The sequence below is a fragment of the Bufo bufo genome, chromosome 1, assembly GCF_905171765.1.
Source record: "Bufo bufo chromosome 1, aBufBuf1.1, whole genome shotgun sequence".
Lineage (NCBI taxonomy): Eukaryota > Metazoa > Chordata > Amphibia > Anura > Bufonidae > Bufo > Bufo bufo.
The window spans coordinates 493029543-493046253 of record NC_053389.1 but is presented as its reverse complement, the minus strand read 5'-3'; the positions used below and the strand labels follow the sequence as shown (position 1 = coordinate 493046253).

Below are 16711 nucleotides of genomic sequence, written 5' to 3'. Positions count from 1 at the left end.
AAATTCAGAGCATCCTTAGGTCTTTAATAAAGTTTTTCAGCTTTAACTACTTTATGAACGCCCATAGACTATAAACATCCTATGGGTGGTTGTTTATCTCTGAATGGACGTTTTAGAATGTCCATTCAGAGATGGCAGCTGCACGCTAATTGTGCAGCTGCAGAGAGGGGGGGACCACTGTCAGTGACAGCAGGGTACTCCAGAGAGAAGGCAGGGACACCTGGGAACTGTCCCTGCCTTCTCTCTGGGGTACCCTGCTGTCACTGACAGTGGGCCCCCCGCTCTGCAGCTGCACGATCAACCAGCTATGCTGCTTCCTGCCCTGGCCCAGTGGTCATGTGACCGCCGGGGCCGGGAGAGTGCAGGAGCTGTCGGGTCTTCCACAGACTTTGATCAGCCCTGCACTGAGGCTGTACAGGGCAGTATTATGATGTACAGCCTCTCTGGGGGCTGTATTTCCCCTGTAACTGGGGCTACAATGTCAGCCCCATTTACAGGAGAAATTAATAGTAAAAAAAAAAAAGTTAAATGTCCTGCAGAGGTCTTGTATGACCTTATGGGGGACGGAAAGTGTAAAATAAAAAAATTAAGTGTTTTATAAAAAAAAAAAAAAAGGTTTTACGTGTAAAAAAAATACCCCCAATTAAGTAATTTAAAAAAATGGTAAAAATAGAAATAAATAAATAAAATAGAAATGTTTTGTATTGCCGCATCTGTGACGGTCGGCTCTATAAATATATCACATGATCCACCCCATACGATAAACACCATAAATAAATAAAATAAAAACTGTAAGAAAAAAAGAAATTTTTGTCACCTTACATCACAAAATGTTACCAATTAAACAGTCACCTCATCCTGCAAAAAATGAGCCCCTACATAAGAAAATCGCTCAAAAAATTTAAAAATATAGCTCTCAGAACATGGATACATTAAAACATTTTTTTTGTTTCAAAAATGCTATTATTGTGTTATGGTTAAATTAACAAAAAAGTATACAAATTAGGTATTGCCGCATGCCACAACCAGCTCTATAAAAATATCACATAACCTAACCCCTCAGGTGAACACCATAAAAAATAAAAAAATAAAAACAGTAACAAAAAAAGCTATTTTTTGTCACCTTACATTACAAAAATTGCAACACCAAGCGATCAAAAAGGCATATGAGCACCAAAATGGGACCAATCAGACTGTCACCTCATCCCACAAAAAATGAGACCCTACCTAAGACAATCGGTCAAATTTTTTTAAAAACTATGCCTCTCAGACAATGGATACACTAAAACATCATTTTATTGGTTTCAAAAATGCTATTATTGTATAAAACTTTAATAAATAAGAAAAAGTATACATATTAGGTATTGCCACATTCGTAACGATCTGCTCTATAAAAATATCATGTGATCTAACTCCTCAGGTGAATGCTGTAAAGTAATTAAATAAAAACTGCCCTAAAACAACCAATTTTTTGGTCACCTTGCCCCATAAAGTGTAATAATGAATGATTAAAAAATCATATGTACCCAAAAATGGTACCAATAAAATGTCAACTCTTCCTGCAAAAAACGAGCCCCTGCACAAGACGATCGGCAGAAAAATAAAAAAATGGCGTTCAGAAAATGGAGACACAAAACATAATTTTTTTCAAAAATGTTTTATTATGTAAAACTGAAACAAACAAAGAAAGTGGACATATTTGATATCATTTTGTCTGTAACAACCTGCTCTAAAAAAAAATAGCACATAATCTACCATATCAGATGAATGTTGTAAAAATCAGTGCCAAAACAGCCATTTTTTGGTTACCTTGCCTCACAAAAAACGTAATAGAGAACAATTAACAATCATATGTACCTCAAAATAGTACCAATTAAACTGGCACCTTATCCCCTAGTTTCCAAAATGGGGTCACTTTTGGGGAGTTTCTACTGTAAGGGTGCATCAGGGGGGCTTCAAATGGGACATGGCATCTAAAAACCAGTTCAGCAAAATCTGCCTTCCTTTTCTTCTGCGCCCTGCCTTGTGCCCTTACATCAGTTTACGACCACATGTGGGGTGTTTCTGTAAACCACATAATCAGGGTAATAAATATTGAGTTTTGTTTGGCTGTTAGCCCTCAATGTGTTAAAGAAAAAAATGGATTAAAATGGAAAATCTGCCAAAAAAGTGAAATTTTGAAATTTGATCTCCATTTTCCTTTAATTCTTGTGGAACAACTAAAGGGTTAAAAAAGTTTGTAAAATCAGTTTTGAATAACTTGAGGGGTGTAGTTTCTACAATGGGATCATTTATAGGGGGTTTCCACTATGTAAGCCCCACAAAGTGACTTCAGACCTGAACTGGTGCTTAAAAAGTGGGTTTTGAAAATTTTCTTAAAAATTTTAAGAATTGCTTCTAAACTTCTAAGCCTTCTAATGTCCTAAAAAAATAAAATGAAATTTACAAAATGATGCCAACATTAAATAGACATATGGGGAATGTTATCAATTTCTGTTTTAAAAGCAGAGCAATTGAAATTTAGAAAATTGCTAATTTTTCAAAATTTTTGTTAAATTTGGGATTTTTTCATAAATAAAGGTGAAATATATTGACTCAAATATATTACTATCATGAAGTTCAATGTGTCACGAGAAAACTATTTCAGAATGGTTTGGATAAATAAAAGTGTTCCAAAGCTATTACTACATAAACTGACACATGTCAGATTTGCAAAATTAGGCTCTGCCAGGAAAGGGGTAAATGGCCCAGATGTGAAGTGGTTAAGAAAATAACATTTAGGGTCCCTTCACACGTCTGCAAATGTTTTGCAGTCCGCAAATTGCGGATCTGCAAAACATTGACACCGACCCCATTGAAATGAATGGGTCCGCACCCATTACACAATATTGCAGAACGGATGCGGACCCATTCATGCGGACGTGTGAATGGATCCTTAATCATTGTATAAAGAAAAATTGTCTAATATACTCTGTGGTTCAATTCCTCATAGTTTTCAAAATCTATGTTGCCATGACCAACACAGATCCTCACCCTCTGGAATCAATGAATGAAGGCTCCTGCACAGTGATAGATATGCTGAAAACTGTGAAGAACTGAACCACAAAGTACTATATATTAGACAATTGTATAACGTTTTATTATGCAAAAATACCTTTATTTTCTGCATCCATTTCATGTAAATTCAACACATCATTATATATCACTTGCAGCTAATCTCACACAGATAATGCCCCTTCCACTAGAGCAAAAACTCCCCCTCCTTTCAAAAATAAATAAATCTAATATACACAAAATAACACAGCATTTGGAGTTCTAATTGCTTCTTGAACGTCATGCCTGATTTACTAAAGGTAGATATAAAGTGGATAAACAGTAACTGATTACAAATAGTTTTCATGGATACATTCCCTAACAAAGACCAATAAAGCAAAAATATATGCTTGCTTATTTGCATGCTAATATTAAAGATTTAAAAGTATTCCCTGAAGCACAGATTATTTTACCAGCAGATGGGAAACCATATTTCTGCAGTTCTTATTCCAGAAGTAGTTTGCAAGAAAAAAACAACACTCAAGTGAACTGCACAAAATTATCAGCTAATGTCAGCATCTTATCTTTAATAGACTGTAAGGTAAAATTCAGATTTTGTCACCAGAATATGCTTCTCAGTTTCCTATTTTGAAGGTTATATTTCCATATGGCTACATCAATGGACTATATTTACCTACAGTAATATATACTAATATACTGTCTACTGTTTTCCGTTTTCTCCTGGGAATTTTACCTCTCTACACAAACCTTCCTTTTGGGTATTCAGTCAACTAGAAAATCGGAACGTAATCATGATCTGGCAGTAGATAATGAACAATGCAGTTTCATAGTGCTAGCAGTTACTATTCACATAACCTATTGTCATTTCTTTCAGAGAGAAAGAATTGGAATAAACACCAATTCCGTGTCAATGAAGTGAAATGAGATTGCTGAAAGGATGAGAAGACATTTAAGGATGACACTTTGCGCTACGGTTCACTTATTGGCAATGGAAATATTTGCATATAATAAGTAAAAATATTTTTACTAAGCCACAAAATGTATCAAATGGCAGGATTCCTATATTATCAGACTCGGTTACAGCACATAGATATATCAACTAGGAGGTATTGGGTTAAATGGATGTATATATTGATCTATTACAGCAAAAAGCCATTTCTAGTCTCTGCTGGAGATTATTCGATTGCATAGTGTAGATAAGCAAGAATGTCCATCCTGCCTCCATCAGTGGTTGATACAACCTTCTAACACCTCTCAATCTTAATGACTCCTGCCTCTAGCATGCTGATGCCCATTGTCTGGATTGTATCACATCTCAGTTTCTGCACCACAACCTTGCTTATACCAGTATTAGTCTTGGGAATATCTACTCATCTGCAGTAACAATACAAATCAATACATGTCTGTTGCCAAGTTCCATTTTTATGTGATATTTAAAGATCAATCCTTATTTTAAGTTTTCCAGCACAGTATTTTCCTATGAGTTATATTTGCACAGCATTGCCAGAGGTCAAAAGAAAGTCTAGCGGTAACTAGAGCAGTGCAAGAACACAGATTTTCCCCCGTCTAGTTTTAAGATGGGCATTTCAGCAAAGTTTTAGTTTTTAGTAAAGTGTAAGTTTCTGTCACAACATTTAGCTATCCCAGAAGACTGGGAGATAGCTTGCCACAAACTGTATGCCCTCACTTACAGTAGTTGACTACTAGGAGCCAGCAAAGGCATGAAGGGTCATATGGCATACACTAAGTATGAGTCCGTGTAAGACTGATTGTTCCTGACCCCTAAGTCTGTACATACTTTTGAAATATTACATCTTTGTGATATTTTGTGTGTGTGTTTATATATATATATATATATATATATATACACACACAAAATATCACAAAGATGTAATAATATTTAGACATTGTTAATGCATGCCATCAAAAAGCCAGAGAAAAAGTAATAAGAATGAGAATAGGTATATTTTGATGGCTTTACCTACATTGCAGTGAAAAATAGACTGGAGTCTGGTCTAGATTAACATAGTACAGGCTGCCATAAATGATGGACGGGCACAAAATGAATAACCTATCCACTAAATGTTAGCAAATGCTTTTCTGGGAACAATACAGAACAACAGAACAATCCGTATTCTCACAGTTGAACATATAAAATGTATAAAATGTTCCTGCAACCAGTGCTGGTGGGAACTCCCCAACCCTGTTTAGGACCTCACTGTAAAACCGCGCCACATATACAGTAGTTAATAAATGACCTGATATAAGCCCATCTACCAGGTTTACTCATGTACTCTGGGTCAGCCACACATGGTGTAAAGGCAGAGGACCTGGCAATTACTGCAGTAGCAAAGAATGTCATCCACACACATCAGAAAGTTTCCAAGATTAAATCCACAAATATTATAACTTGAACTGTATGTGTCTTAAATCTGCAATTCAAAGGGTGACATTTTCAGCAAATCAGCAGCATTTAAAAGGGTTGGCCACTTTCTGGCTACTGTTTACCAATGTGTAGGTATTTGATACTTTCTAATATAGCGTATGTTGATCTTGTGTGCCATTTGCTATACTTCTTAAGTCATGTCCCCTTGTTGGGCAAATCTTTTGTGCTGTCCTCATAGAGTTCCTGTCCATAAGATGGCCGCTGATGGAGAGTCATGTGATCATACATCGCTCAGACTCCGTCATTCAAACACACTCCACCTGCACTAAACTCCTAACAGTGAAGTGCAGATGGCAGGTGCAGTATATTTGAATGGAAGAGATTGAGTGATTTGCCTGGTCACATGACCTGCCATCAGCAGCCATTTTATGGACAGGACCTCTGTGCAGACAGCACAAAATACTTGGCAAACAAGGGGGCATGGCTTATGAAATATAGACAATGTCCCAGAATACCAAGAAAGACTATATTAGTAAGTGCCACATTGTCATCCTACATAAACATTGGTCAACCCCTTTAAGCACTGAAATCTGCAGTAAAATCCACATGCAGACTGCAGCCATACCCTTAGTCTTCATATGCTTTTCACATCTTATTATCTCCTTTCGATTCCACCACAATAATGCAATAATATTACTTAGATATATTCAAATACAATGTTCCACTACTGTTTTATACTCCTTTTGAGGCTATGCAGCTACCCTCATGAAGATCTACAAAGGCTTATTATATAATATAAACCTTAACAACAAGCAATAACTTCAGCAATATATCTAAATATGGTGGGATCCAGAGGAGGCAATAAGATGTGAACAGGATTTGAAGTGCTGCATATGAAACCAGGTCAGCATTGCTGTCTGTGAACCTTGAGGTTGTATTTCCTTATATCACTTCTCTTTGCTTTGGTGAATGCAATAAATAATAGCCTGTGTTCTGCTGAAGCACTGGCTGAGCAACTGAAGAAACCTCAATGCTATTTTTGAAATGGTTCGGTAACTAAAATTGAGTGATTCTGAAAAATAACACCATTCTAATAGAGAATTTCTAAATTTGCTCTTAATATAAGGTTCTTCCTTAACAAATTTGTGAAGGAAGTTTCATGGTGGAGCTTTATTGTAATTAATAGTACAGTTTGAGTCAAAAGTTGCAGGACACGATATGATTTTATAAAAAAAAGGGAAAATGCTATATCTGAATGCCCCAGTAAGTAATAGGTGAGGGAGGCTATCTTTCAGGCTATGTCTGGAACATGGCTGCCATCTCGAAAGCCACCATATTGAATGAAGGGCAAATTTTTCCAATGGGAAGGGGGGTCATGTAGCATATCAAAGAAGACCAGAATTTTCTCAGAAATCAATTGCCACAATCACATTTGCAATATTTAAAAAATATAAAATATCTGCAACCTGCAACCAGTTATAGATTGATCCAGTTCAAAATTTTGCATATGTTATATTATACACCGCAAATCCAGGCCAAGTTTGCTAATAACAGAGGTCGTGAATTTTGTTGTTGAAAGTGTGGCAGGCCCAAGGCTGGATATATCCATCTTTTATGGGAATGTCCTGTGATAAAGCGGTTTTGGGAGCAGGTATTTATAGCACTTCAGGGGGATTTCCCCCAACCTTGTGTACCGGATATGATTTCTGTGATTTTGGGTCTTTATATACCAAAAAAGCCAGAGAAAAATCCTAAGTTGGAATACTATCCCACATACCCTGGTAAGGACAAAACAAACACCAATGAATGATAAGTGCAAAAAGTAGCATAAGAGAGCAATACAGACCAGAGGCCAGGAGAGAACACCAACCCTAGAGGAAGCAAGGCGAAACACGCGTCAGGGTTGGTGTTCTCTCCTGGCCTCTGGTCTGTATTGCTCTCTTATGCTACTTTTTGCATCATTCATTGGTGTTTGTTTTGTCCTTACCAAGGTATACGGGATAGTATTCCAACTTATCAGGATTTTTCTCTGTATATTACAGTAGCTACTGGTATGGCTACTTATGGGACTTGTGCAATATTTTTTGTAGCTAGATGGGTACATAGGTGCACTTTATAAGATTTTAATTGATATGTGTATAATAATTATTGGCACAGCATACCCTATGTAGATGTGACAATGCAGCCTTGAATGACCAGGGTGAACTAATACTGTCATAGTACCTTCATGTATTGCTGCTAATTATTTCATTCTGTGATATCGTTGTATGATTTGTTCTACTAATACATTTCTGTGTAATATCATATGTGCACTTTTGATTTGGTGTTTTGTTATATATTTCCGCACATATTGCAGTCCCCTTGGATTGCTATATTTGGTGGTTCTAATCCAGTATAAATATTCAGTGCACTTATGGAACTGAAAGTATGCACATTTATACATATGTATCTATTTGTCACTTACCTGATAAACCACCAACATCCATCTTCTTTAGGTTTTTTGCTTCAAGAATAACAACTGTTAATTTTCCAGCCGTGGGTACATAGCGGAGGGAGAAGCAGATGTCACCAAGTTTCTCTTGCTGTAAAAAACAATTCAAGCAATAAATCAGCCAAATATGTTTGTATTTATGCAGATTTATAGCACTAATATGCACTATAACTGGGAAATAATTCTATAGCGTGAAGTCATTAGGAAGGCTTTGACATCATTACACTGACACTACAGTTACAATACTTTCACATTAGGCAATGTATTCTTCTACCTGTTTGTATATATGATTATTCCAAAAAGAAAAAGCACTGCCCTAGTATAGAGCTGATCTTCTAATCTTCTAATAAAATGTAGAGATATATACACAAAACTAAAAAAAGGCAAAATCACTATTAACTGATCACTCAGAAAGGTCTTCCATAAACATCCTTGGCTCTGTTGCAGAATTTACCAAAGGCTGGACAAGGAAATATGGCCTCCAAGGAAGCCACAGCTGTACTTGTGTTACACTGCTCACAGAGCTGTTGGACTTTAAGATAATCATATGTCCATAAGGACTGTTATAAGAATGTAGACATTTGCAATTAAGGATCTAAGAACAACACTATATAGTGTATTAGAATGGTAAAACGTGCAAAATGTATAAGTATTATATGAAATGCATGGCTGGTAGTTGAAGGAATTATAATAGAAAACTATATATATAAAAGTTAAAGTAGGGCACCAGATCTACCTACCGTATGTTTCAAGTAGTATGCATGAAATAAGTGGCTAGAATATAGAGTATAAATCCAGTGTATATAAAAGATATGTGGTACCTGAAGTTAGTATTATACAAAGGATATAAAAGGTATAGATGAGATATATGGTTCTCACTCCACCAAGGAGGGGTCTGCATGATAAACTCAAGACACTTGCAAGACCCCCCCCCCCCCCCCGCCCACCAAGGTCTGTTGCAGTGTTAAGTAGAGATGGTGAAGATCTCTAAGGGGTCTCTTCTCATCAATAACTCTTTGCAAGGATCGATACATTTCGGGGAATTCAACAGGAGGACAGAACAAAGGGAATTACATGTAACTCCTTTTTATTACTTTTTTTTTCTAGCAAGTTATAGGAGTTTTCAGGGCTTCAGATATTGATGACTGATCTTCCAGATAGGTCATCATTATGAGATCGGTGGAAGTCCAATACCTGGCACCCCCCAATCAGCTGTTTTGTGCTGCGGCAGCGCTGAGGTTAAGTTCTGCAGCTCAGCTCCATTCATGTGAATATTCATTTGAATATACTGATATACAATCCTCAGATAATACCACTACCAACAATTACATCAAAATTTTATATAGTAAATATATCAAAATGCTCTTCTCAAGAAAATCCCCAGAGACTGCAGATATGTCTTATTAGTAAAAAAAAAAAGCTTTACCAGCCACACAGATGGCATACAGTATAAACCATATAAACCTTAAAAAATACATGATTTTGATAAAAGCAGTCAGCAAAACTGGTGCTTCAAGTATAAGATGATTTTACTTTATGAATGTACAGTATTCCATACATTAGTGTTTTTCTATTAAAGGGGTTGTCCAGGTTCAGAGCTGAACCCAGACATATCCCCTTCTTCCCCCACTCAGCCCCGATGCTTTCCCTTGCCCTGCGGTAAATCGTGCAGGGCAAAGGCTTTTTCTGGAGATCTGGTAATGTAGCGGGCTCTCCGTGGGTAAGCTAGGGAGAGGCTTCCACCTAGCAATGAGCCGTCATCTGAACTAATGGGCGGGCTTTAGCACTGCCCTAGTCTGTAAAATGGCTAGGGCAGCACTAAAGCCCGTCCATCAGTGTTGGTGACGTCACCGGGAACACTGCTAGGCAGAAGCTTCTGCCTAGCAGTGTAAAAATGTAAAAAAGCATGAAATGCTCAAATGCTCATGTCAGAGGGGCTGAGTAGGGGAAGAAGGGGATATGTGCAGGGTCAGCTCTGAACCTTGACAACCCCTTTATATAGGCAAGTGCCATAAAATAACACGTCACTTTTGTGATATGACACTGTAAGGCAAACCAGCACTGTGACTCTCTGCATTTACAACATTACAACAGAGCAACCTTTTGGAAACAGTCAGAGGCAAGTACAGCATGACCAGACAAACTGCTGTGGGCGCTGGAACACCTATAGAAGTTGTACAGGGCTGTGATACAGCTGTTGTACAGCTTTGTACTACATAAGATGTAGTCATTTCCTAATTATCACTTACAGGGGTTATCCCATGATTAATGTAAAGAAATGAAAATCAGACATCATATAGTACATGACAACCTCTCTCTAACAAAGCTAGAACCATCCCTGTACCTCACATGGATCCAGAGATCTCCACATTCATTGCTCCAAATGTTCTACAATATTAATTCCTAGCTGGCAGCTTTTCTGCTGCAGCTAACTTTCTATCACAGCGGGCTCAGTGTGTCCTTTCTGCTGCAGCTCTCTCCCTGTAACTGTCATATGGAACTGAACATCAGCGCCCACCAAAGTGAGGTGGTCAGAGAAATAAAGAAAAGAACAAACAGCAGGTGGCGCCTTACAGATGCAGTTAATTGAATAACTACATTTTTAATTACACAAAATTAGAAAAGTATTTAGATCCATGTGCTGGTTTGAAAAATGTAGAATATTTTTCGTGAGAAAACCCCTTTGTTTATTAGGTTTTTGGTATTTACTATTATTTAATTTCTTTATGAAACACAAATAATGATATTAATAACAGAAAAATTAATAAAACTATTCAGTAAGTGAACTTATATGCATATATTTTCAAAGATTATTGATAACAACAGTATTTAGCTTCTTGCTTGTACTTTTTTTTTATTACGTCTTCAAGTTTCCCCACCAGATGGGTAATATTAACATTTTTTGACAGGTACACTAATCGGAAATTGGCAGATCCACTTGAAATGAAAGCCCTGTCTTCAACATTTAATACATTTGCTTAATCATGTTTGTCGTATTCCGAGCTTCAGGCATTCGTCTTGTTCACATCTCCATTTTGCTAAGTAAGCCATCTCATTTTCTACTTCTGTCATTACAGCTGTTCCTCACACAGTTGGACTGTCCAAATCCCAATAACTTGGATGTCTACTTATATTTTTGCAACTTGGGCAGTGTTGGGGAGAAGTCATCCTCATAGAACAAATCCATCAGAAAATGTAGCTGGTGGTTACCGTTTGGATGGAAAACTCATTATTGAAGACCCTGTGAGGAACGGTAGACTTTTGGTCCATCTTTTTGTGTAGCTAAAGATGCCAACATATTAGTGAATTACTGGTATATACTCCCCCCTATTTGCATCCTAAAGCTTGGAAAGTGCAGCTGCAGGGAATTCAAAATCCTTGCAGTATTTCTCCATGCTATGGATTGTTTTACAAGATAAATCCTGCATGACCCACAGGAAAAGTAGAAGTCTATACTTTTCTTCGAGGATCCACTCCTAGTTTTGCAGTAACATATTCTTCTAGGATTAGAATGGACATTTTTTGCAGGATAAAGTATTCATACAAGTTTTGTATGAAGAGTTAGAATTCTCTCCAGACTATAAAATGTTATGATGTGCAAAAGGGGCCTCTGGTGGCCTAATTATCTAGTTATAGGGACTATCTGGATACAGTTAGAGGTTTCCCCCCCCCCCGCAAATACATAATTTATGGGAGTAAATGACTTTGATCATTACATGAAATGTGCAAGGTACAGTTAGAAGATCCCACTGTGTGACTTGCAGAAACAGCATTAACCTTCTCCTTCAGAACACTAAACTGACGGCAAGCATGTCTTCTCTCTGAGCTGATTGTCATGCATTACTTATCACTCCTCATTTAAATAAGTGCAGCACATGAAAGGCATTGCATCCAAATGAACAATTTGTTGGGGAGCTTATCAAAGTGGAATCAGTCCATTTTCATAGCAAAGTGGCTCTTTTAGCTAATCAGCTGATCCCTGTTCCTTTGCTGGTCCTGAGATATATAAGCTGTATATCGGCAAGATTATCACTGACACTGCAAAAGCCTCTATTAAATGCGGCTGTGATTCCCAGTGTGAGAAAATATTGGCCTGTGGCAACTTGACTTGACTTCTTTCTGTTCCAAGAAGTTCAGTTCTCCACCCTTCTAATGGGCTTATGCACATGCAAGGCACAATGTTACATTTATTACAACAGCCCAGCAGTCTCTGTGGATTAGCACAGTAGATTCTTCATGATACATGTGTAAGAACTGTGTTTTATAATACCGTTGTAAACCACACATCATACAATGCAGCCACTGCTGCCTCTGCTTTTAACTGCTGCTGCGGTCTATGGTCTTTGCCATAGACAGCAGCAGCGATCTGGAAGAGAGAAGGGAGGCGGCACGTGCTCACAGCGCACACCGTCTCCTCATACAGCCAATCAGCCGATAATAATATCCTGAGGAAAGGTAATCAACAGTAAAAGCCCAGACAACCCCTTTAACAGCTTCTAACAGTAGATGGATGGAACAGAGCATGTGCATCCACCTCACCAAAGTTACTGAGATGGACAGAGAAATAAGGAATAGAAGAAACAGCTCAATGGTTATACTAAATGATTAATTACATGTTATTACTAAAGTATTCAGATCCAGCTGCGGGTTTGAAAAATTTAGAATATTTTTCAAGGGACAACCCCTTTAATGTATTAGGATATTAAGGAAATTAATGTTGAGGGGTTAAATATGTTTCTTTTTCTCTGTAAATGATCCAAGTTGCATAAGAAAACTGATCATTCAGATCAATTTCCATCAGATTTTAATACATCTGCCACTGACCTCAATGAAAAAAAAAGTGTCAAAAAAATGCAGACTAATGCAAACTGGTACACTTTGGCTTCAGTTTCTGAGTCCCATGGAATGAACACAGCTTTAGCAATTAAAGGGGTTATCCCATCTTAGACAATGGGGGAATATCGCTAGGATATGCCCCCATTGTCTGATAGGTGCGGGTCCCACCTCTGGGACTCGCACCTACAAGGAGAACGGAATGGAGAAACTTGAGGAGGGCGCACTGCGCATGCGCAGCCGCCCTCCATTCATTTCTAAGGAGCCGCCGAAAATAGCCGTCGGCCCCATAGAAATGAATGGGAGTGGTGGCCGCGCATGCGCAGTGCGCTCCCATTCACTTCAATGGGAGAGTCGGGGAGCTGCGCCTGGTGGTGGACGGACCCCGGGAAACCCGGGGTCCTCCAGCCACAACTCTCCCCGGCTCCGTTCTCCTTGTAGGTGCGGGTCCCAGAGGTGGGACCCGCACCTATCAGACAATGGGGGCATATCCTAGCGATATGCCCCATTGTCTAAGATGGGATAACCCCTTTAAGCACCTGTGTGCATCCATATAAAATTAGAGGCATATGGAGGTACAGTGTGGGCCCTTCCATACCTATCAAAATAACACAACCATACACATGGGCTCTTACCTGAATGAATTTAGCTACAAGTAAAATCTATTTGGATAATCGAGAACATATGGAAGCTGTATTTTTCCTGCAGTGTTTGATTTTTTTTTGGTCAAAACAAGGGATGAATACGAAAATGACATTAAGCTCATTTAGAATATTGATAAAAATTAATAATAATTTGCTGGGAGTGATGTGTGTAAATGCTCATTTACATTTACTGCTTGCATATATGGTTTCAAGCTATACCTATATCGTCTGTTAGCATGGGAGCTCACAATGATGTATTTTGACTGCTTTATATTCAACATTTCAGTCTGTCAAGAGTGTTCATGCTAATATGTCACCCCACAGGTCTTATTAAGAATTTATTCAGATAAGATAGTCAATTTACCTAATATTTCATCCTGAGTTTCATCTTGGTGAGTAGTGTAACCAGTTGAACACAGCCAGATGACTACATGACTACATATGCTTTTTGGATGAATTTGAATATGTTTACATAGCGTGCTCATGAACTAGCTTGACAGATACGCTGTTTGTAATATACAGTATGATCCTGTTGACTGGGTGCAGTTCAGGATAGATCATCAATATTTGATATGCGGGGATTAAGCACCCGGCACTTCTGCCGATCATCTCTGAGACGAGAAGGTGACACTCCATGCGAGCACCTCTTCTTGGTCTTTACACTACGCCTTGTCTCCTGTGGAGCGGCAGTGCAGTGTAATTTCAAGTACTCCCTCCATCCACTTGATTGGAGTGAGTACTTGTATTATACTGCACATCTGAGACAAAGTGCAGTGTAATGAAGAGGAAGCAGCGCTCACATGAAATGCTGCCTCCTCTGTCGAACCCCTGCCGATCATCTCTGAGACGAGGAGGTGACACTCCATGCGAGCACCGCTTCTTGGTCTTTACACTACGCCTTGTCTCCTGTGGAGCGGCAGCGCAGTGTAATTTCAAGTACTCCCTCCATCCACTTGATTGGGAGACACATCTGAGACAAAGTGCAGTGTAATGAAGAGGAAGCAGCATTCACATGGAATGCTGCCTCCTCTGTTGAACCCCTGCCAATCAGATATTTATAACTGATCCTGAGGATAGGTCATCAATATTAATAGCTGAAAAACACCTTTAAAATTAGCCCCTCAGGTTTGCTCTCCAGGACAGAAGGATGGGGTGTTTGTTTTTTCTTCTGTACCATTCCAATGACCCTTGGAACAATTCCAAATTCCTTTTTAAGGCTGGGGCTACAACTAAATGAGGCTGCTGCAACCTCAACTGTAGAATTGCTAAAAAAAATCCAACACTGCTAGATTCTTTGTGACTATGGGGTGATAGTCGTAGCAACTTGTGAGTTGCACTCTGACCCCATTCCGTTAAGTGGATGCAGTGCTACACACCGATGCACCATCTCTCCAAGGGGTCCATGGCAGTCACCTAGCTGATCACTATTGCATATAAAGAAGACCATAGAAATCCCCCCCACCCCAATGGAACATACAGATTTTTGCAGAATACTCCTTAGATGATAAAAAATGAATGACCTCTTAAAGCAATTCTGTCACATAGAAGAGTCTGTGATTTTTCTTAGCTTTTGGCCATAACCCCTTTTGGGAAAGTGATGAGGGCAGCGTAAAATGAGACATTTGCATATCTCGCCCCCCCCCCCCCCCCCCCCCCAAGAAAAAAAAGTTGTATTTAATTGTGCTGCTTTTCTTGCTTGGTGTTTTTAGTACCGATGTATTTTCCCCATACTGTTTCATAGAGAAAGTGACACTTCAAGGAGGTAAATAAAAGGAATTAAACAAATGCTAGGTAATAAAACACACTATATGGGCAAAAACGTTGACCAAAGCATGTTGTCCAAACTATGTGTAACAGCACCCTAAATGTATATTCAGGTTTAAACAAATAAAGTTTAATAAAAAGTTTTACAAATTCCCCAAATATTTATTATTATTCCTTATGGCTTTTCAACTCTTCCTGTCATTGAAACTGAATGTTTGGTTGATAAAAATCTGCCATGGGGATGTGGTCATACAGATCACTCGATTTATAGCAGTTATCAGAGCTCTATCTATCAAGCTGGTTCCTATTGAATGACAAGCTGAGATTTTAAAACAACATGAGAAATTGATACAGAAAATACATTGAGAATTCATTAAAAGAGGACCTGTAACCTCCACTGCCCTGTCTATTTTAACAACTACTTGCCTCCCCCTTGTAATAACAATTCTGGATCATTTTTTGCATGATGTGTTGCCATCCCTTTGTAATTCCTTCTATAAATGAATTACTAGTAGTTTGCAAAAAAGATCCACATAGATGTTACAGGATGGAGGTGTATCGCTGCACAATCTGCCACTATCCAATCAGCCAGTGTCAGATCATTGTATACTGCTTGCAATTAATTTATACATTTCTAGACTGAATAATAGAAGATTGTTAGAACATAGAGTCATATGAAAAGATACTACAGAATTATTACCAAGGGGAATGTAAGTCTTTAATTTTAAATTTTAAAAGAATAATATCTATTCGCTGAAACTAGAATAGCCCCTTTTTTAGGGTGTTAAATAAATCTTTACTAACTGGATTATTATAAAGTGTAGAAAGAAATTTCCTTTTCTAAAGTAAAATTTGTTGAAATTATAGAATGTGTCCTTTGTTTGCTCCTCTGCTCATTCTGATTAGTGATGAGCGGCAGGGTCATATTCGAATTCCTGATATTTCGCAAATATTTAGTAGAATATTCATCATATATTCGCAAATTCGTATATTCGTTATATTCTACATTCTTTTTTTTTAACGCGACAATCGATAAGGTAATGATCATGTAATATGCGAATATTGAGGCGCTCAATGCAATCGTGGGTCAAAAACGAATATATAGCACTATAGAATATAGTTCTATATATTTGTTTTTAGAATATTCGTCATTTTTTCCATCTGAAGACATGAGTCAATGGCCCGCAAGCAACTTAAGCAGGGAGGAATCATGACTTCAGATGGAAAAAAATTACGAATATTCTAAAAAACAAATATATAGCACTACATATATTAGTTTTTTTAGAATATTCGTAATTTTTTTCCCATCTGAAGTGAACACTGAACACTTCAGATGGAAAACAATTACGAATATTGTAAAAACAAATATATAGCACTATATTGAATATAGTGCTATTTATTAGTTTTTTTGAATATTCGTCATTTTATTCCATCTGAAGTCATTAATCCTCCCTGCTTGAGTTGCTTGTGGGCCAATGACTCATTGGCCGACAAGCAAGAAGCACGGAGGAATCATGTCTTCAGATGGAAAAAAAATAC

At 38.0% G+C, this 16711-nt stretch overlaps 1 protein-coding gene across 1 annotated transcript in view; it reads right to left on the bottom strand.

Moving 5' to 3' along the window:
* Nucleotides 1-16711, bottom strand: part of SYT1 (synaptotagmin 1) — a 364679-nt gene that overhangs the window by 80823 nt on the left and 267145 nt on the right. Inside the window, exon 7 of the mRNA XM_040415732.1 lies at nucleotides 7905-8022. Coding sequence (XP_040271666.1) covers nucleotides 7905-8022 — 118 coding nt within the window. The remainder of the gene's footprint in view (nucleotides 1-7904; nucleotides 8023-16711) is intronic.